Genomic DNA, 20,693 nt, shown 5'->3' on the forward strand with positions numbered 1-20,693 from the left:
TTTCCGAGTGCTTTTGCTGTTCGCCGGCTCGGCTTCCCAAAACAGATCCTTGTTCGGATTCCGAGTGTGTTCCCAGCTCGAAATTTGCACGGGGAACCGTAACATTCACTCGACCAACGCCGATTCTCACAGCATAACGCAAATTTCACTCGACCTAGCCGAAACGTCCAGTGAAATTTCAAATTACACAACGAAATCCTAAACGTGACAACAACAAACTAATAAAGCTAAAATAGGAGGCAAATATTCACTTTTATCTTCAAATTGTACAACACAAAATGACTTCCCTGATTTTGACTTCCCTGAAGTCACGACAGGAGCGCCCGGACGCATTCGACGCTCATGGCGACGGCACTGATCAGAACGATCGCGGCCATGGAGAAGACAATTAAGCTTGGACACTGGAATCGGCGAACAACCTTTAGCAGACAAATGTGTCCAATGTACGTAGTGAGGAACCCCATGGGCAGCATGAGTCGTGCGAGGTCCAGGTCCAACTTTCCCAACATAAGATAGTTGAACGACGACACTGGAGAAGACATTGCAGAACAAGTTAGCCCTCAAAGCAGCAGCTAGCAGCAGAGCACAGACAGAAAATAACGCGAGACTTACTTCCACTCGAGAAGAGCACGGTCGCCGCAGTCATGGCCGAAGCGGCCGAAGGGTCGACGCCCACCTCAAGCAGCAGCGGCGCATTGATGATGCCTCCGCCGATGCCAAACATGCCGGAGACTGTTCCAGCTGCGAACGAGAAAACGGGAAAGAACTTGATCGATGACGACGTCCACTGAATTTCGTGGGCTTCAAGCTCATATGCAGGGCTCTGCTGCTTCTCGTAAACGGCTCCCAAGTTCTTGAGGGAGAAGTAGCCGACACCAACGAGAACCACGTAGGGTAACGCTACGAGCACGGGGTACAAGGCTGATGATGAATCGAGGCCAATCGGACTGTCAAAGTTTTGCCCTCCGCGGACAAGTCTCATCCCGGCGACGACGACAAATAGACCGAAAAGAGTCGCGATTTTCCGCCACGGCACATCGGCGCGAAGCTGCGGTTCTCCAGCATGGGCCTTGGTACCGTCGGTTGAAGCGGAATCAACGCCAAGGAGAGATGTCGACTCGGGTGAGACGCCACACTGCCACCGCTCTTTTTGACGCGCGCGGATAGCTTTTTGCAAGGTGCGAGTGCCGGTGACACTAAGGACCAGCACCAGCAGCACGCAGAGGAGCCACGTGGGCATGAGCGTGTTGAGGACGGTGCCACAGGTCGCTCCCACTGTAAACAACACCAACACGTGAGTACACAGTAAGATATATAATTTCCGACCAATAGTGATAACGTACACAGGAGTAGTGGCTGCATCACCAGGATGGCATCCCAGTCGATGAGCGGCTTCTTCGAGTTGTCCCGCGTGCGCCGCACGTTCATCAAAAAGTTGCCGATTGCTGAGAGGACGAAAATGACGCGAGTGAGCAACTGAGCGAGATCGTTCAACAGGTAAGCACCGAGCACCAACCTCCGCCAAGAATCGTGATACTGGAAAGAGGGATGGCGGTCTGTAAAACACCACGTCAACCTGAGTCAGCTTTACAGGTAGACCTCCATAACGTCCACGATTCCTTCGGACGCACCTTCGCGCTGAGTCCGCACACTAGGATGTAAATGGGGTCGAGCACACCTCCCCCGCCAGTGCCCCCTCCGGCGGCAACGAAGATGACCAGTGCCGCCAGCGCCATGCCCAACGTCTCGCGCTGCGATAGACTGTCGGCTGGAACAGCATCTTCCTCCACTGGTGATGGCACTGCCGCCGGCTCGCTGCGCAGCGTGTGCGCGTTCACCGCCGCCAGGGTCAGCACCACCGAGCCCAGCAGAAGGGCGGCGCATGCTCGTGTTGGCAGCCCGAGTCGAAGCTGCATGTTCTATCGACGAAGCAAATCTTGAAGTGGACAGTGAAGCTGCGCGTCGCGGCAACAGGCAAGCCAACGGGTGCTGCTGCAGCCGAATCCTGCGAGCCTAGTCAGCGGCGCGCGCGGCCAATCACCACCAGCGGCGGCACCAACGTGTTGTAGCGGAGCCCGTCCTGCGAGAGATAGACACGCCCCATTTGCTGCTTCTTGATTGGCTGGGACCGGGCGCGCCGCTTCGGCCTGATAACGCGCCACTTCAACGTTAGAGATTCGCGCAGCTTTGAATTTCGCGCCAACGACGGCATCCAGCACCCAGCACCGGAACTCGTCTACCTTTTTGGCATCTTGCAGACTCACAGCTGCATCGAGTATCGTCTCGAGCTACGTAGCCTTGCGCTGTGTGTATTGCGTCGGGTTCGAGCCGAAAGCTGGTCGCTGCTGACTCGCGGCAGAGTGTTTTGGCCGCATCGAATCCGCGTGCCGGAGACCGCGGCGTCACCAGCAGAGACGACGCACATCACCGTGATGCCGTAGAGACCAATTTACTTGCGGAACACGCTAAAGGCAAACCTGGGTCAAGAAGATGGCTGGTATATATTATTTTTCTAGAGTTTAATGGTTGGGTCGAACTAAGGGTATCACCCCACAAACCTAACGCCTCCACTGAGTGCCATCAGGGGCAACCTACTGGATGGAGCACGGGATAGAAGGCCCTGCGCGCTCCTCAGTGGCTGCACTGGTCGGGAATGGGACGTCAGCAAACGAGAAGTCGTCTGTGAGCTCCACAGCGAAGCAAACCGCGAGTCTGCCGTACTTGGCCGAGTTCGTCCAACCAGGGTACTGCGACCGCAGCACGATGGACACGCAGTCGCCCAGCTTGACATGCTGCAACAGCCCTGAGGAACTGCCAAAATACTTGCGATGGTGGCGGAAGTTCCTGCCGGCGCGGAGATTGGGATAGAACGGCACGCGACTCGTCTCCCTGAGCTCGCCCTCCGCAGTCACGGACGTCACTGCCACTTCGCACCATGAGCTTGACTCGCGGTACGTTCCGTTGTACTCACGTCCGTCCGTGGCCCACCCCTGGTCCTTCGACACGCAGTCCGCCACCACCAGCGAGCACTTGCTCACGTCCACTCCGGGCGGAATCTGCAGCTCCTCAGCCGTCGGCAGCTGCAGCTGCAGATAGTCCTCGTTCATGTCACCGCGGCCGCGAAGGAGATCTGAGGTCTCGGCCTGGAACGTCAGCAGCACGCCCGCAAACTCGAGAATGTTGTTGATCACGTCCACAGGGAACTGGTGCTGCGCCACGACGGACGCGACGTACAGAATCTCGTCGATCGGGCGCGGCTGGATGTTCGAAAGCTCCTCCTCCGGCGTCATCCGATGCACCTCGCTGGCCGTGAAGATGGCGTCGTCCACGAGGAAGACGCCTTCGTCGGTGCCGCTCGCCACCATGACCGCTTACTTCTCCTGCCTGGTTTGATTTTCTTGTGTGAAGGGTGATTTGCAGTTTTTTTCTCATTTTGTAAACAAAAGACTAAATTATAGTCCGATTTGTGACAGGTTGAAGTGGCGAATGGCAGTTCCGCACCTGCGCTGAGCAACGTCGTGAGAAGAATGCAACCACTTCAGCTCTTGCAATTCGCACCATACACTCACGTTATCGGGGCAAAGACAAGAAGGAGCTTTTCGAAAGCATCGCTTTGCTTTTTAGTAAAAAGTGGTAGGCACGGAACAAGTGAATTGAGCTCTATCACCAATGGTGATTCATAAAACTTGTAGCAATGCAGTTGTTGCAAGTGCAATGCTTACAGAGGTTCCTCGTGCGTTCAACAGCAAACCGATCCATGTAACGAGCCCATTGTAGCGCGGCTGCCGGCAACTTGCCTTGCCCTCGGAAACCGACCTCAATTGAACCCCGAACCCCAATTTTTAGTCTTTTGGTCGAACCTTCTTTGAAGGAGGGATTCTGTTCTCAGGTCTCGGTCACAACTGGGCTATCCGATGCAGCGCGAGAAGGAAGCCCGGAAGCCGCGCCAGCAGCAGCTTGTCTTCTCGACCAAGAAGGCGGGGCGCAAGGCCAAGGCGCGTCAGCAGCAGCAGCAAGAGCAGCAGCAGCCCCCGCCGTCCGCGGAGCACGCGAAGCCTGCCTCGCAGAGCAGAGACGAGCAGCAGCATGAGACGAGCGCCTCGTCTCTAGAGGGGGCACAGGAGCGAGCGCACCGCCGCCCGAGCCGCAGCAGCAGCCACGGCCACAGTCGCTCCGTGAAGCGCATGCGGCCGTCGCGCGCGCTGCTGCAGGGAGACCACGCGACGGTGGCGCAGTGCGTGCGTGCTATGGTGGAGCGGAAGACGGACGCCGCGCTGCTCGTGGACAGGAGCGGACTGCTCACGGGCATCCTCACGGACAGAGATGTCGCAGTGAAGGTGGTGGCGGTGGGGAGGGACCCCACGCGGACGCTGGCGTACGAGGTCATGACGCCCGACCCGTCGTGCGTGTCGGCCAATGCCAGCGCCATCGACGCACTGAAGAAGATGATTTCAGGACAGTTCCGCCACTTGCCAGTGACGGACAATGATAAAGGTGAGAGAATAGCGAGAGTGCAGTACAGCAGCGGTGGTGGTGGTGGAGTGTGAGGACTAACGGTGTGAGTTATTGTGCTTTGCGGTAGTGGTGGGGATTCTGGACATCGCCAAGTGTCTGTATGAAGCCATCGCAAAGCTGGAGCACGCGTACCGAAAATCCTCCGACCGACTGGAAGAGACCGTGAAGAAGGTACGGGAACAATAGGTATGTTGAGGAGGCTTGCAGTGGCTGATGGAATGAGTTGGTTTGTGTGTGTTATGGTGACTGTAGCTGCAACAGAGCTTGTCTGGCTCGACAGAAGCAAACTTATTCGAGTCCTTGCGGCAAAAGGTAAGGGCTGAGTATTGGCAACCCTTCGTGTATGGTACCTTTTGTGTTGACATTTTGATGACTATCCTTTTATAGCTCTTTCTACCGACGCTATCGGCAATCATCATGGAAGGCTCAGAAGTTCCAGTTCTCAGCCCGACGTCGACAGCTATGGACGCAGCACGCATGATGCTTATACAGAAGACCAGTGCTGTGATGGTGTGCGATGAAGCAGATCGCACTGTCGGCATTTTCACTACAAAGGACTTGATGCGGAGAGTGGTTGCACTGTCGCTGGAGCCCAGTCAATGCTTGCTTTCTGGCGTGATGACACCGGAGCCTCAGACAGCCACGCTGGGAACGACGATTTTGGAGACGCTCCATTCGATGCACAACGGAAAGTTTCTGCATGTGCCCGTGTTCGACAGCGGTAAAAAGCTGGTGGGCATTGTGGACGTTCTGCAAGTCACCCACGGTGTTGTCCAGCAAATGGGCACGTTTCAAAGCGTGAAAAACGACGGAGTACAACCTCTGTGGGACCAGTTCCGCAATAGTCTGAAAAGTGCGAACGATGCCACAGAGCATGATGAAGAAGTCGAAGACGACGGATCCAACGTCGGTGTGGATGATCCGGATACAGACGATGTGAACATAGCATCGCTAGTGGGGCGCCAAACGTGGAGCGATTTCCAGTCGTCAACTGGAACAAGTGTTACTGGCGATCCTGCGCTATTGGATGAAAACCCACTGAACGAGCATGCTCCTGACGTGTTTGTGTACAAGCTTGCCGACTGCTATGGCAACAACCATCGTTTCACGAGTTCTGCCGAGTCATTGGAACAGCTCCTTGTGGATGTCCAGAATCGACTAGGTGACAACACTATCCGCCGAATCCTCTACGTCGACGATGAAGGCGACCACGTACGTTGGCTGCATTCGACCCATCTCTGAACTTTTGTTATTGAGTTTAACGTTTATTCTGATGGATTGCAGGTGCTACTCTCCGAGGATTCAGATTTAAAGGATGCTGTTAACCGAGCGCGAACATGGGGCAACAAATACATCCGACTTAAAATCCCCCACTATCGACTCGCGGTGCGCCGCGCATTGGGACAGAATGGCGATACGGCAATCGGTATGGTCGTGTACGCCGCTGCTGTAGCTGCACTTGCCGGTGCATCGTTTTTCCTAAGTAGGCGCAAGTGAATAAGCTACAAGGTTACTTGTTGTGCGTCATGGTGTGTAACTGGCTGGTTGTGAGAGGAAGCGTCACTAGCGCCGGCACTCCTGAACCAGACCTGTCCGAGATAAATGAAATGAAATTTTATTATCGAGATACAACAAAATTCGCGGCGCCTTGGAATAAATACCGAGCTGCCACGGCATGGAATGAAAATGATTTGAGGGATCAAAACCAAGCGAAAACGATATTCTTGACGCAGTCTTCGACGTGATCTACGGGCCCGACGGGAACGGAAATGGTCTTCTCTTCAGGAAGTGATGCGGGAGACCGCTGCCGAGATATGCATCACGCTGAAGAGCGCCAGCAAAACAATTGACTTCCATGAGAAGAATTGGGGGAAGTAGTAGAACAGCGTCCACAGGCCGTAGAGGAAGACGCCCGTGAGAACCAGCAGCGAGTTCTGCGGGTTCAACGCCTTGAGGTTGGAGTGGAGAGCTGCTTGCGGATGGGGAGCTGGGGCTGCATGCAACCATTACAACACGCACACGAAAGCCATCAATCTCCATATGGTGCAACTTGAATGAAAACAGTTCCGCCGGAACTCACGGGCATCGGTTACGACGCTGTGGATGACGCCGTTCTCCTCGATGCCGTATTCCCCCATGGAGCGAGCGGGCAGCAGCAACATGCCCATGTAGATCAGTCGGATCTTCTTGCCGTTGGCAAGTTCATCCGCGAAGAACTGTAGCAAACCAACCATGCAGAGCTTAGTACCGTAGAACATTTCCAGCAACAAAACTACTACATGATCCCACCTTGTTGACAAAGTCTTCGACTTGCTGCGTGGCCTTGAACCACGCCGGTCGAATCTTTTCGCCTTGGCGCAGTCGAATGGGCAGGTAGCCCTCGGGCACCTCATGGTCCACAGCTTCCGCCGTTTCCTCTTGCTCTGGCCCTTCCTCCGGCCTCTGCATCCGACAGAAGACAAGAGCAACGAGTCAGACTAGAAGAACAACACCGCGGCAGCGACGGTAGCAGCAGCGCCTTCGTACCGCTTCGGGTGGCGTCGTCACCGACGCGACGACTCTGCGCGTCCAACGTAGCAGAACAGCACACAGGCAACTTCTTAGTCTCAGAGTGTCGACCACCGAAGAGACTCGCGCTACGGTATGGTACGTACTCTGCCTCATCGTTCACGAGCTCCCACTCGTCGTGCAGCGCGGCAGGAGAGGAAGGAGCTTGGGCTGACGAGTGCATCACTTTCTGCTGAATGGGAACTATCTCTTCTCTCGGCGCAATTTTTTCTCGTAAATTACAAAATCGTATGTCGGAACAGGAACAAAAGACTGAGACCATAGACCAAATCACAAAGTTTTGCTCCACTTCAACACGTCCTCTCCAGCTGGCGACGAAGATGGCGTAAGAAGCGAACAATGTGCCCAGGCTTCAGTTTGGCTAGTTGTACTACGTGATGTTCCTGGAGTTCGCCGAGCGCGTCGACGTCGTCCCAGCCGCTATCAATGAAAAGCGAAAGTAGAGCAGTCTGTCCGATGCTGTCAAGCGCAGTTTCGAGCACCTTGGCTGCAGTATCTTGGCCATCGTCGACCGCCGGAGTGACGCCGCTATCTTGGTTTGGCTTGGACGGTGTTGCTTCATCCATTGGCGTCTTCCGTCTTAGCATCGGGAGGCGCATGAGCCACGCTGGATGCGAAGGGATTTTGAGGTTGGCTTCCACACGAGTGTCATAGACGCACAGGATCAGGAACTGATAGTAAGGCGCATTCAGCGCGATGATCGCGATGCCTGCTGTGATGTTGAAGAGAGCGTACTTGAGCGGGAATGCTGCAGGGAACCAGATCATGAATCCAAACGACCCACACCCAACGCCGAGGTAGAAGTAGATAGAAGGAAGAGTGAACCAGAGCTCGAGCCTTTGCAGTAACCGGGTCGCTTGGTAGTCGTCCTCAGTTTCGTTTACCGCGAGAAGAACGAGCACGCTGTTGATGACGGAGATAGCAAGAAGAACATGCCCGTGCAGAGGAAGGCACTTGCGATGCCCTTTACGTCTTCCGACCACGACGAACCATAGTTGTCGAACGACGTGGTGGAGACAACCTGAAGCCAGGACGCCCACACGGTGTACACCAGCGCAGAAATCAAATCCACATTGGTGACCTTTGTAAATGCCTGCTGTCGGGTGTTGTCGTGCTCGTGAGGGTCGAAGCCCAGCCAGCGAAACGTGTAGGCGTCGTGCATGATCAGCGGGTCGAACACGCGCAGCATCGTCTGGAACAAGCTCCCCGTGGTAGCCTTATCGGCACGGCCAGTGGCCTGACCCGATACCTCTGCGTTCATCGTCTTCTCACCCGTCGAAAGCTTCCTTGCGCAACATCCCTTTACTGTACGTGCTTCCTCGCCTTGGCTTCTGGAGGAAATTGGCACGATATCTTAGCTCGGTTAAAACTTTTAACTTAAAAGGTCGCGGTCGAGACGTGCTGATTTACTAACGCGCGCTACATTGCCCAAGCTTACAGCTCGGCCTGCATCATGCATAGCGGCTTACTTTCGCATCAAAGACAACGCGGCACGTCTCGGCTAGCTTTGCAAGCCGACTCAGACTTGTTTGTTACGGCACCTTAGTCGCCAAACCCAGGCACACTTCAATACTTATTACACAAGGGTCAGTATTCATGGAACTATAAATCGAGTAGCAACACCCTTTCGATAAAGACCCGATCCGATCCTCGTTTTTATGATTCGGATCGCTTTGCAACGTACCTCCTCGCTCAGTCGTCAATCAACCAAGTCAAGCGTACACCCGACAAGAGGACCGAGTAGCATGGCAGCCCGCACGCAGCAGCTGCGCCAGCACATTGAGGCGCTGATCCGCCGAGACGCCGTCAAGCGTTCGCTGGCCGTGGACGAACGCGCGCTGCGCCGCCGCGTGGACGACTACTATCTGCCCATGTTCCGCTGGACGACCGAGGTCGTGGAGGCTGCGCAGAAGAAGCAGGGCGACGCCAAACGCTGCGTTTGCATCGGCTTGAGCTGCCCTCAAGGCGGCGGCAAGACCACGGCCTCCATGTACATGCAGGAGGCGCTCGCGCTCATGGGCAAGAAGTGCGCCGTCATGTCGCTGGACGACGTCTACTGGAAGTACGAGCAGCAAGTGGCACTTGCCAAGGCCAACCCCGGCAACCCGCTTCTTCAGGTGCATAGGGTCTATCTTGCTGGTCTTTGTGGGGTTGGTGTTGAGCTGACGCGTGGACTTGCTGATGCTGTGCTATTTAGTACCGAGGAAACCCGGGTACGATGGACGTGCCGTTCCTGATGGACTTGGTTCACGAGTGCAAGACTTCAACTGAGGAGATCGCCCTGCCACGCTACGACAAGTCGCAGCACAATGGCCGTGGCGATCGAGCGCCGCTGTCTGAGTGGGATCGCCAGGAAGGTGCGTATACGAATAAAGTAATGAGGTTTGATTGTTGGCTAACTCCAATGCCGTCACTATTTGTACTCCAGGCCCGCTGGACGTGCTGCTGATCGAAGGTTGGTGCATGGGTTTCCAAGCAATCGACGATTCCAGTTCTGAGCTGAGGTACGGCGACTTTGGAGATGTACTATAGCGTAGAGCGCTGAATTAATCTGACACGTATGTGTTGCCACAGTGAACACATGAAGGCTGTCAACAAGGAACTGCTAAAGTTTGACAAGTTCTACGAGGAACTGGACGGCCTGGTTGTGATTAAGATCGACAACCTGGACTGGGTCTACCAGTATGTTCCCAGTGTAGCTCCTTCAACTGAATCATTGCAAGCATAGCATAGCACCGCTAACCGATCTTCTGTGTGCTGAGCAGGTGGCGCGAGCAGCCAGAGCAGCTCCTGCGGGAAGCCAAGAAGCCAGCCATGACTCCCTACGAGGTGCGCGACTTCGTGGACCGCTTCATGCCGGCGTACAAGACGTACCTCAAGGGCCTCTACGCCGACCCGAAGGACTCGACGTCTCCTCTGGGCACGATCCCGCGCCTCATCTTCTCCATCACTTCGGCGCGCGAGCCATTGGCCAAACCGGTGGAGTTCAACTTCACGTCTGAAGCTCTTCAGGATTAGACAGGAGGCCCGATCTCAAGAAAAAATTGACCGGCTTTCATTTCGCCCAGTCTACGAAGTCCCGTGATGGGTGTTTCACTATTTTGTTCAATTTAACCATGGATTTTATTGAACGCGATTCGCACTTATAATTTAACCCTAAAGTATTTTTCAGATTGCGCTCTCACCCACAGAAGAAATTTGGGTGATTATAACTGCCTGCTAGCGGAGCCTGTCAGATTCGGAGACCAAGCTTCCAACGCCTTCGGCCCACCCACTTATAGCGCACCCCGAGCCCATGGAGCGGTACCAGAAGCTGGAGAAGATCGGCGAAGGCACGTACGGCGTGGTGTACAAGGCCAAGGACCGCGTGACGGGCGAGGTGATCGCGCTCAAGAAGATCCGCCTGGAGGCCGAGGACGAGGGCATCCCCAGCACGGCCATCCGTGAGATCTCGCTGCTCAAGGAGCTGCAGCACTGCAACATCGTGCGCCTGTACAACATCGTGCACACGGAGCGCAAGCTCACGCTGGTGTTCGAGTACCTGGACCAGGACCTCAAGAAGTACCTGGACGTCTGCGAGAAGGGCCTGGAGAAGCCCATCCTCAAGTCCTTCCTGTACCAGCTCCTGCGCGGCATCGCCTACTGCCACCAGCACCGCGTGCTGCATCGGTTAGTCTGCCTTTTGATGTGCTTCGTCATTTTCCCGAAGTTAGAGAAGCAATGGAGTTAAGCTGACCAGCGTATCGTTTGTTGTTGTAGGGATCTGAAGCCGCAGAATCTGCTGATCAACCGCGAGGGAGAGCTCAAGCTTGGCGACTTTGGCCTGGCCCGTGCTTTCGGCATCCCCGTGAGAAGCTACACGCATGAGGTCGTGACGCTGTGGTACCGCGCGCCTGACGTCCTCATGGGATCTCGGTACGTTTCCATGCCTGGTGCTTTGGTCGCACACCTCCCAGGAAGTAGTTAGGTGTATTGACCTCATATTATTTTTTTGCCATTGATATAGGAAATACTCGACGCCCGTTGACATTTGGAGTGTGGGCTGCATCTTTGCGGAGATGGCCAACGGCGGGCCACTATTCGCAGGCACGTCGGAGGCTGACCAGCTCGACCGCATCTTCCGCCTGCTGGGTACTCCGACGATGGAGATCTACCCGGCCATCATCGATCTCCCGGAATACAGGGTGAGGGAATGTTTTGTTTCGTTCATTTGCCGTCGTGCTATCTATCTAACGTGCTTGCGATTGCATGTGCATCTACAGCGGGATTTCCCTGTTTATCCGACGCCGGACAACTTGGCACATCTCGTGCCGACGTTGGACGCCGATGGCGTGGACTTGCTAGAGCAGATGCTGCAGTATGACCCGGCAAAGCGTATCACCGCGGCTGATGCTATGGCCCACCCGTATTTTAGCGACTTGTCCCCGGCGCTTACCGAGAACCAGTGACCGGCAGCGCCAAACGGTTGGCAACACATGAATGGATAGTGGACAGATGAGGAGGCTGGTGGAATGGACGTCATCCTCCTGAAGTAGCGTGGATGGTTCCATGTAGTAGTTTTTTACCTGTATTGCTGTCCGTCCATAGAAGCATTTTAGTTTTTGCGAGAATGTTAATGAAGTGGCACTATAGCGAAAAGACGCAGCAAAACGGGTCATCGCTGTGGAGGATGAAGAAGCACCATGCTTGGCAGGTGCGCCGATTTCACGCTGTCTCCGTCTTGATCGTATTCTCGTTCTTCTCTCTTGTTGCAGCCACCTCCAACACCAATTCACTGTTGACCAAGTGCATTCGGAGCATACCACGATCTTTTTCGCAGTCTCACCAGCAGCAGCTATGCGCCGCAATCACCCGCAGTCGCCAAGATCCGACTGTACCGGGGCAATGTGCTAAGATGGCGTTGGGAGGGAGAGCGTTGCAGTCTGCAAAGTTTGCGTCGCGAATCGAATTACTACGTGCTGCCTCGATTGTCCAGCTCTGCTCGGGAACACAACATACTGGCCCGGCAACTTGTTGGCTTGCAAGTCCTGCTCAAGTGAGGCAGCAAATGCTTGTATCGTCAGCGTCTGCTTCATCTGACGAAGAATGGGACGCGGAATCCGAAGCTGCTTCACTTTCGCTGGTTCAAATCTGCCGGCGCGCTCGAGACGATCGTCCAGCTAAGTGCTTGCTCCTTTGGCTCGAGATGAGCAGGACGCTTAACAAGCGAGATGTTCATGACGTGCTTGAGATTGCTACTGTACTCTGCAGAGATTTTGGTGGCCAAGTCGAGGCCCTGAAGCAATGCGTGAAGCAAGTTGCACCGAATTTAAGGAACGGTGTTGGCTCTGAAATCGCCACTCTGCAGCTCTGTCAATCTATTGGAAATGGTGAGAAGTTATCGGCCATGGTACAATGCACGTCCAAACTCGGAAGAAGGCACGTCGCTCCAGGCACAATCGCCCAGGTCTGCGCTGATACCTCCGGTATCAACGATGTTCTTCCGCATGCCTGCTTCTTGGAAGCACAACAAAAACTCCGATGGATAGATCAAGCTGCGCAGATTTCGTTATGCAAGGATGCCGCTGCACAAGCTGCAACAGTGCCAATACATTGCGCAGTGGAGTTGAAGAGGATGCCACAAAAATCACTGCTAACTCCGGGTTCCCCAGCATTTAGTATGCTCATAGCCGACTTGTGCCGCAGTGCTACAAATTCCACCGCCGTGATTGAATGCGTGCGGCTTCTGCCAGTCCGTGCTTTCACGGCCGATCAAGCTGTACGCCTTTGTGCCGCCTCGTCAATGCCTGCTGTCACTTATTCTGATGATGAAGCTTCCGTCTCGCTTTACCCGACAAGCTGCGCTTCTCAAGCTCGGTCACTTCTCCAGCGAGTTGAACTACTACCTGGTTCGAACGACCTGGGGATGTCAGCATCTGCAGCTGCTGTTCAGGTGTGCGAGCAAGCAACGTCAGACGCACCGAGCCAGTGTTTAGCAGACACTCAGCACGAACAAGCGCTCTCGCCGAAACTTCGGGTGCAGCTCTGCCAACGTGCAACGTCTGATGCTCCACAACTATGCGTGAAGTCACTTCGGAGATTTATCAATGCGCAGCGTCTGGATATTTACGACGCTGTAGCTGCTTGCCGCCAAACGGAGGATCTGGGCCCCGTGGATTGTGTGACGGAGTTGTTTCGAGTTGCTACCCCACCGCCAGGCAGATTAGCAGCTCAGCTTTGTCATGCTGCTAAAACCTTGGAGCCTGCTCGCTGTTATTCCGCGTCCCCGCTTATCTACGACGACGAATTGAAGATATCACTGTGCAAGGAAGCTGAAAGCACGGCTCCAGCATTATGCGCCGACTCAGTGATCTCTCGTATTGGCAACCAGCCGCTCGGGAAGGTAGCCTTGTGTCGAGGTGCAACTAGTTCTGCACCTGCAGCCTGTGCCATGGAGGCTCCGTTTGGAATGGATGAGCCAAAGGTGGTGCTATTATGCCGATTGGCGACGAGTACTGCACCTGCAAGGTGCGCGCAGGAAGTGCCGGCATTCTTGCGTATTCCCTGGGACAAAGTGGCCCAAGTATGTGCTGGTGCCACATCCACGACGCCTGGACGCTGCTTGGCGCATCAAATCCGCCACTCCCGTTTACTGCTTCGAACAGTAGACAGCGCTCAAATTGTGCGCGAGTGCCGACTCGCAGTGGCGCGGCCTTCAGCATTGGGACTTGCAAAGGCGTCGTACAATTGCCCGGAGCTCCGTCCGATGTACCCCCTGCAGCTCGTGGTGAACGTGCTGGATCAATATGGCGATCTCATGACCGAAAACTACGCTCCGCAGTACCGCGGCAATGACTACGTCCCGCAGTACCGCGGCAACAACGTTGTCTACCTGAGTGGCGTATTTACGGGAAGTCCTCACACGGAGGATAGCTACCTTCATCGTGGACAGCCAACACTGCAAGGCTCTTCATACGCCACGATCACCAATGGCTCAGCAGTCTTCTCCAATGTACAGTTTACCGGTGCAGGAGAGTTCACCCTCACATTTCGATCCGGCGAAGGCGTCACCGAGGAAGTCGCGCGAGTCGTCGTACATCCTGATCTCGCTGCGGCAGCCTTGCAGACTCGATGCGACGAATTGTTCACACGCTTCAAGTGCAGTCTCCAGTCGCCTGCGTCTCTCAAGCGCGACTACCAGCACCGTGAGCTGCAAGTGTTGCTTCTGCCACGATATTTTCATTTCAACGCTGTCTCGTGTGAGCGATACTGGATGGACAACATCGGCGGCCTCGCGTTCAGCGGCTTCTCTTCTGGTAACGACGTGCTCTACGCCCTCCCGCGTCCGCTGTACGACCTCTTCACGTACGTAGCCCTCACACATTACTTTCCTCTTCTTCCCTCCATATTCACTGGCGGTTGCACTGTTCCCCACAGCAGAAACTCAGACGTTCCGCGTGTGGACATGAGCGCTTGGGCTCTGCTGGGCCTGAAGGAGGGCGAGACGAGCCGCGCCGCCATCCGACGCGCCTACCATCGGCGCTCGCTGGAGTGGCATCCAGACAAATGGCACGCGCTGGCGGCGGCACTGCCCCCAATATGGCAGCAAGAGCTGGCTGGAGCCTACGCGCTGATCACTCGGGCCTATGACCAGCTCACTTCGGCAGCACGTTAAACCTCAACTTCAACACGATTAGACTCGCCAATCAGCCAATCAGAGGGCTCCAATATCGACCGAAATTGCGTCCGGTTCGAAGAGTCTCACAGCAGGAAGAAAGCGTCATGCAGGACGCGCTGTTGGCGATCCTGCGCGGCGTCCGAAATGGGTCGTTCTACGGCACCAAGGTGCGCGCCCCGCATGGTACGTGGGTCGCTCTACGAACCTCCGTCTCGCCTTGTTGTGCTGACTTTTGCCGCGTCTGCTGTGCGTGTATGTGGGAACAGCCATGGTCATGATCTTCCTGTTCCAGAAGGGCTCTGTGCGCCAGAAGCTCCGCGGCGTCATCCGCCTCACGTTCGAGCACAGCAAGAACCTGGCGTTGTTCGTGGGCGTGTACAAGTCGGTGCTGGCGGTGCTACGAGCGCACCAGCATCACGCGCTCGGACAGCGCGTGACCACGAGCGTGGGGAAGCCCGGGGCGCACTGGCACGCGGCGGTGGCCGGCGGCATCGGCGGCTACCTGGTGTGGGGCCGCTACTCGAGCGTCAACTTCCAGATCATCATGTACCTGATGTCAAGAGCGCTCATCAGCCTGGTGCGCGTGTTGGCCGCCAGGGGCTACCACCCGTTCGCGCAGCACCGCTTCAAGCACGTGTACCCGCTGCTGGCCACCGTGGTGTGGGCCGGCGTCATGTGGCTCTACGAGAACGAGCCGCACACGCTGCACCCGTCGCTGCTGAAGAGCATGCAGTTCCTCTACGACGAGTCGTGCCGCTGGAAGGACGGACTCGTGGAGTTCGTGCCGTCGCCGGCCACTACCGCTGTATTTTTGCTGACGTGGCTCGGGTTTTAAGCGCGCGTGGCGTCTCTCTCAGTATGGGATTTCTTCCACCGACGCTGGAAGCTCCGTCGGCTTCATCGCAGAGCTCGTCGCAGTGCTTGGTTCGGTCTTCTCGCGTCTCGTCTCCGTCGTTGGTAGCTGCTAATTTGAAGCAAATAATAGTTGGGCTGCGTGTGTACACAGGCTCCTCTTGACGACCCCTGGCAAAAAGGCCGCAAAACTTTGTCCACACCGAGGAGGTTCGCGTCCTTACTGTGGCGCGCCCGATTGCTGGTACAGAGGACATATTCAGCGCATGGTCCGGTCCATCCATCCCTTGGCGGCATGGAAATGCGGTGCCGGTGGCCGTGATCCGTCTCAACTTGTTGAGGTCTGTATGCGCAGGTCAGATCCAACAGTGCGGTATGTGAAGCAGCGGTGAGGACGATGTTAAAACGAGGGAGATTCCAAAGATGAAACTGCGTGTTGTGACAGCTCGATTTGCGGCGCAGCACTCGTTGGCGTGGCGCCGCGCGAAATATAATAAAAATGCATCCGGTTCTATTTTCGAGCCGACTTGGCGCGGGACGGATGTCTCACTTTAACTGAAAGTTGCGAGCAGTAAGGCCTTACTTTTATGCTTGGTGATTCGCTCCTACTCACTACTGCGAGCAGTAGCGAGCGCTCCTGACGATCTTCGTGGTAGCTCTTACCACTATACCGGTACTAGCAAAAATTCCCTGAAAAATAGTCGAAAACGGACTGAACGAAACGAGAACAGACCACTGCAGCGATGCGAGCGCAGCAACGTTCATCCTGCTAAACATGTTGTCAAACCCAGCTGCCACAGCAGACTAGGCGTGCTGGGACAGCGACTGATTTCTTTACAAGTTAATCATGACTATTAATCCCATCGAGGAGGAGCCTGGAGGTGAGGTGTGGCAGTCCGTTTAACGAGCGAGCTGTAGCTGGTGGCGATGGCACCGCCACTGAATGCATACATGTATGTGCCCTGCTGCGCCGTCCGCAGTCAGGAATTTGCTAGGATTTCCATCCAAAACGATTGAGCTTACGAAAAAAAAATCTCGTAGTGTCAATTCGTATTTAAGCGAGACGTCGCGGGCCACATAGAGAAGTAGCGTCATTTTCGCAGACAAAGGGTCGGTTTCTGCCCCGGGGGCGGCACACTGGCGAGTGGCCCGCCCACTCGCTCGCACTGCTGCGGGTCCCCACTTTCAACTCAGCACCTGCGCTCGCATATCGCACGGCGCCAGCGAGCGAGCGAGCGAGCGAGCGCGCACCGGAAGAGAAGGTCGCGCTGGAGCCGTCCATGGGCGAGAGGGGGACCCGCCTCATTCCACTTTTCCACTGAGACCCGCGACACGCCACCGGCATTTGAAGTGGACTGGGGGACCAGAAACCGACCGATAGGAACGAACCACAGCAGTGGAGAAGAGAAAGAGAGACACAACACACAGACACACAGAGCAGATCTACAGACATGGGGAACGCCTTGAGCAGCGGCGGCACCAGCTTCAGCGACACCAACGCGTCCCAGAGGCGCTCGCCCGTGAAGAGGCCCAAGGAGAAGATGCACTCGCTCTCGGACACGACGGTGTCCTCCTCCCAGGACAGTGACGACGGCAATGAGCCCGTGCTGCGGACGCCTGGCCGACGCAGGAGACGAGAGAGCGGCGAGAGCCCGGCGTCGACGCTGGATACCACGGGGATCCGCTACAGCAGTGGCGATGCTAAGGACAGGAACTCTTCGGCTTCGAGCGCCTCCGTCATGTCGGCTGTGAACGGCGTGCTGTCCTGGATCATGGCGTGTGCCCGCGGCTCGTCGAGCTCCGCCCACGCTGACGGCCAGTCGGACTACGACGAGCGCTACCTGACGGAGCAAAAGCATCGAGCCTTTTGGGAGCTGGTGCAGCGCATTTTGGACCTAAACGACGTGGTGCTTATGATCCGCTTGCTGCTGGATTTCCTACAGGACGACCTTGGCGCCGCAGCGGCCGCCGTCTTCTTGGTGGATCAGAACTCGCAGAGCATGTCCCGCATCACTCGAGGTGTACCGACACAGTCTGGATTGGCCCCGTCTCGAGGACTTGTAGGTGAGACGCTCAAGTCGCGGGTAGCACGGTTCTTGGTGGACTTTAGCGCTGAAGAAGGATTCGATCCGGAAGTGGACTTGGCGCACGAATTCCCAGGACAAAAGCTTTTCTGTGTGCCCTTGATGGAGCATGATGCAGTGTACGCGATCATTGAGGCTACGACAGCCCACCCTACGCGGCGCGTGATGGATGAACTCCACGTCAAGTTGTTGACGTGGCTTGGACCGATATTGAGTTCGTGCATGCGGAAGTGTATCGAGTTTCACGACGTATTGCTCTCGGAGCGCACGCAGAAGGCCTTGTTGCACATTATCAGCTCGTCGGATACCGAAGACACGGTGCTGAACCTCGTGGACGGTGTGATCGACGGCGCTTGCCATATTACCAAGGCCGAGCGTGTGTCGCTGTTCATGATCGACTGGGAGACGGACGAGCTGTGGTCATTGTCGTCGAGCTACTGTGACGAGACGCTTCGGGTTCCTCTTCGAGCAAGTATGCTGGGCCTTGCAGCCACAACGCAGCAAACCCTCAACGTCCGCAACCCCAACACAGATCGGCGCTATAACTGGATGACGGATCAGCGTCGCGGCGTTCACACGCGCTGCGTGCTGTACGTGCCTGTGGGCATTCAGGAATCTTCTCAGAACAACGAAGGGGTGTCTGCTACTAGCAATCGACCCATTGCGGTGCTGGAGATCATCAACAAAGTGGAGGAGGAAGTGCCTAGTGGAATAACTCCCGGGTGCTGTCCGGGCTTTACGTTCGATGACGAATGTGCTCTTGAAGCTTTCGCGTGCGAGGTTGCGGTCATTCTGCGCCGACGCAGCAACGAGATCGAGTATATTAAACTATTGGCGGATACGCGAGCGGAACAGGTATTGGCGAAGCGAGCTCGAAGTCAAGTAAATTTGCTGGAATGCTACACGAGTTACGCGTCCGCAGTGAGCGCCCACCCCGAAGCCTGCCTCCGCAATTCGTTCATCCCGAGTGATCGTCATGTGGCCGATTGTCCCGAATGCGCAGCTGCTGCCAAGCTAAAGGAAGACCAGCCTTCTTCCGATGCTTCTCCTGTTGCGAGTAAAAAGGTGAAAGACCACGTGCATCCATTGGAGAATGTCGTCGAACAGCGTCTCGGTAAAGCTACAGGCAATAAGAACCACCATTCTGGCCGATTAGGCTACGAATTTGTGGGAAGTGACGAAAGCATTCCGTCTGGATTGCTCTTCAGCGCACCACCAGGCTCTCGGTTTCCCTCGTGGGATTTCAACGTATTCACGACGGACCCAGCGGCACTCCCGAAGTTGTTGGAAGAAATGTACCTGGACTTCAAGGTGGACGAGGTATTGCAAACGACGAAGCACCGGCTGCAAAACTTCATCGTGGCGATGAAGGAGCACTACCACCCGAATCCGTTCCACAACTTCATGCACGCCTTCTCGGTGGTCCACGCTTCTTATCTCCTGCTCAGCACGACAGACGCTGGTCAACTGCTTCAGCCACTGGACATTGCTGCCTGCCTGATTGCATCGCTAGGCCACGACGTTGACCACCCTGGCCACACGAACGACTTTGAGGTGAAGTCTGGCTCGCAGTTGGCGATGCTTTACAGCGACGAGTCGGTACTGGAGCATCATCATGCGTACACGACCTTCCGATTGATTTCCAAGGAGAAGAACGCGAACATCCTGCAAAACTTGACCCCCGTCGATTATCGCCACGTGCGGAAGATGGTGATTACTGCGATTTTGGGCACGGACATGGCGAATCATTTCAAGTTCCTGGAGTCACTGGAGAAGGTTCTTCGCCCATCGAATCACCACGTTGATACGACTTCGATCTCGTCTGCTAAGCGCGATAACTCCAGCGTCACGGCTATCATTGCCGTGAGCAGTGGGGCAAAGCCGATGTTTGAAGTCGCAGCTACCAAGGATCAATCGAAACAGGGCCCAGAAATCCTAACTGTGTTACGCGATGCTGTGATGCAACCTGAAGGCTCAGTAGCTGGGACTCCTCGCGGCAGTACCAGCGGCTCGGCCCCTAGCAGTTTTTCAGGTGGAAAGTGCGCGCCTGGTCGCTCGTTTAGCGGCCGATCAACGAAGGGAGGGTGGACGTACAATGGCACTGTAGAGGACCGATTGTTCCTTGTGAAGACACTTGTTCATGCGAGCGATCTGTCTGGCCAAGTATTCCCCAAGCCCGTCGCGTTGAAGTGGAGTAACATGATCTCGAAGGAGTTCGCATACCAGGCGTTAATGGAGCAGGCGGAGAACATCCCGATCTCGTACAGGAACATCGACGATCCTCTGAAGATGGTTGAGGGCCAGCTCTTCTTCGCTCAGAAGATCGTCTCGCCCCTCTGGGATCTCATGTACATCATGTTCCCGGATATCGACGAGTGCATGTCGAACCTGAGATCGAATGTCGCGCACTACGAGCAGGAGCTGCAGCGTCTCAAGCAAGCTCGCTTTGAGGAGGGTGTTGATGCCGACCGCATGCGAGACGAGCGCGATGAACTCGTGAGGCAGTACGAGCAAGAGGAAGCTGATCAGCAGCTCAACAGGAGAGCACGTCGTGACTCAATGTGCGGCTGTGAAGACGAAGGTGTGGCGGTGCCTGGACTTGCCAGACATAACCCTGCCAAGTTCAACTCGTTCCGCACGATCCCGGAGGACGACACCAACAGCAATAGTAATAGTGACGGCGCAGAGGCAGGATCGGACGGCGAGGCTGACGTCCGCGCTAGCGTACTCGAAGCGGCGGAGAAGTCTCGCCGCACAAGGTCCAGCAGTGTTAGCAGTAGCAGCAGTAGCGACTTGGAGGTAGACGAGCAATCGCTCGAAGTGTACGAATAAAAATATTATCGCCGCTCGATGCTGTGCTTGATTTGCTTCCAACAAGATAAAAAGTTATGATGATCAAACAATGAATCTAATAAGACTGCTTGAGTGCAGTGTCCGTAGAATGCGAACGGGGGGAACATACAAGGTCTCGTCGACACTCAAAGCAGTGCTTGGTTTTGCTGTCGACGTGCTCGGAG

General features: G+C 55.6%; 8 protein-coding genes across 8 annotated transcripts; 5 read left to right on the forward strand and 3 right to left on the reverse strand.

Annotated features, from left to right (window-relative positions):
- Window positions 1-308: 308 nt before the first annotated feature.
- On the reverse strand, window positions 309-1,240 carry PHYSODRAFT_475263 (hypothetical protein; the record flags this gene model as incomplete). The annotated part of the gene is made up of 3 exons (XM_009517708.1): window positions 309-529; window positions 613-829; window positions 905-1,240. 3 exons carry the CDS (start codon window positions 1,238-1,240, stop codon window positions 309-311), a joined length of 774 nt encoding a protein of 257 aa, XP_009516003.1.
- Window positions 1,241-2,487: 1,247 nt separating this feature from the next.
- On the reverse strand, window positions 2,488-3,355 carry PHYSODRAFT_537404 (hypothetical protein). The gene has a single exon (XM_009517709.1). The coding sequence runs from the start codon at window positions 3,288-3,290 to the stop codon at window positions 2,592-2,594; it is 699 nt and encodes a 232-aa protein (XP_009516004.1). The 5' UTR covers window positions 3,291-3,355; the 3' UTR covers window positions 2,488-2,591.
- A 559-nt stretch (window positions 3,356-3,914) lies between these two features.
- Window positions 3,915-6,145, forward strand: PHYSODRAFT_349233 (hypothetical protein; the record flags this gene model as incomplete). Its single annotated transcript, XM_009517710.1, has 6 exons — window positions 3,915-4,009; window positions 4,151-4,494; window positions 4,583-4,686; window positions 4,768-4,827; window positions 4,903-5,727; window positions 5,800-6,145. The coding sequence occupies 6 exons, from the start codon at window positions 3,915-3,917 to the stop codon at window positions 6,010-6,012; spliced, it is 1,641 nt and encodes a 546-aa protein (XP_009516005.1). The 3' UTR covers window positions 6,013-6,145.
- Window positions 6,146-6,296: 151 nt separating this feature from the next.
- Window positions 6,297-6,683, reverse strand: PHYSODRAFT_470135 (hypothetical protein; the record flags this gene model as incomplete). Its single annotated transcript, XM_009517711.1, has 2 exons — window positions 6,297-6,508; window positions 6,596-6,683. The coding sequence occupies 2 exons, from the start codon at window positions 6,681-6,683 to the stop codon at window positions 6,297-6,299; spliced, it is 300 nt and encodes a 99-aa protein (XP_009516006.1).
- A 2,107-nt stretch (window positions 6,684-8,790) lies between these two features.
- On the forward strand, window positions 8,791-10,101 carry PHYSODRAFT_552435 (hypothetical protein; the record flags this gene model as incomplete). Its single annotated transcript, XM_009517712.1, has 5 exons — window positions 8,791-9,200; window positions 9,281-9,440; window positions 9,512-9,587; window positions 9,658-9,765; window positions 9,849-10,101. The coding sequence occupies exons 1-5, from the start codon at window positions 8,829-8,831 to the stop codon at window positions 10,099-10,101; spliced, it is 969 nt and encodes a 322-aa protein (XP_009516007.1). The 5' UTR covers window positions 8,791-8,828.
- A 228-nt stretch (window positions 10,102-10,329) lies between these two features.
- PHYSODRAFT_349235 (hypothetical protein) lies at window positions 10,330-11,531 on the forward strand (the record flags this gene model as incomplete). Its single annotated transcript, XM_009517713.1, has 4 exons — window positions 10,330-10,752; window positions 10,843-10,998; window positions 11,090-11,267; window positions 11,346-11,531. Exons 1-4 carry the CDS (start codon window positions 10,379-10,381, stop codon window positions 11,529-11,531), a joined length of 894 nt encoding a protein of 297 aa, XP_009516008.1. The 5' UTR covers window positions 10,330-10,378.
- A 1,457-nt stretch (window positions 11,532-12,988) lies between these two features.
- Window positions 12,989-15,756, forward strand: PHYSODRAFT_552443 (hypothetical protein; the record flags this gene model as incomplete). The annotated part of the gene is made up of 4 exons (XM_009517714.1): window positions 12,989-14,431; window positions 14,558-14,732; window positions 14,822-14,923; window positions 15,007-15,756. 4 exons carry the CDS (start codon window positions 12,989-12,991, stop codon window positions 15,573-15,575), a joined length of 2,289 nt encoding a protein of 762 aa, XP_009516009.1. The 3' UTR covers window positions 15,576-15,756.
- A 1,377-nt stretch (window positions 15,757-17,133) lies between these two features.
- On the forward strand, window positions 17,134-20,508 carry PHYSODRAFT_309493 (hypothetical protein; the record flags this gene model as incomplete). The annotated part of the gene is made up of 1 exon (XM_009517715.1): window positions 17,134-20,508. One exon carries the CDS (start codon window positions 17,134-17,136, stop codon window positions 20,506-20,508), a length of 3,375 nt encoding a protein of 1,124 aa, XP_009516010.1.
- Window positions 20,509-20,693: the final 185 nt, after the last annotated feature.

This window comes from Phytophthora sojae (genome assembly GCF_000149755.1).
Source record: "Phytophthora sojae unplaced genomic scaffold PHYSOscaffold_1, whole genome shotgun sequence".
In the NCBI taxonomy this organism is placed as follows: domain Eukaryota; phylum Oomycota; class Peronosporomycetes; order Peronosporales; family Peronosporaceae; genus Phytophthora; species Phytophthora sojae.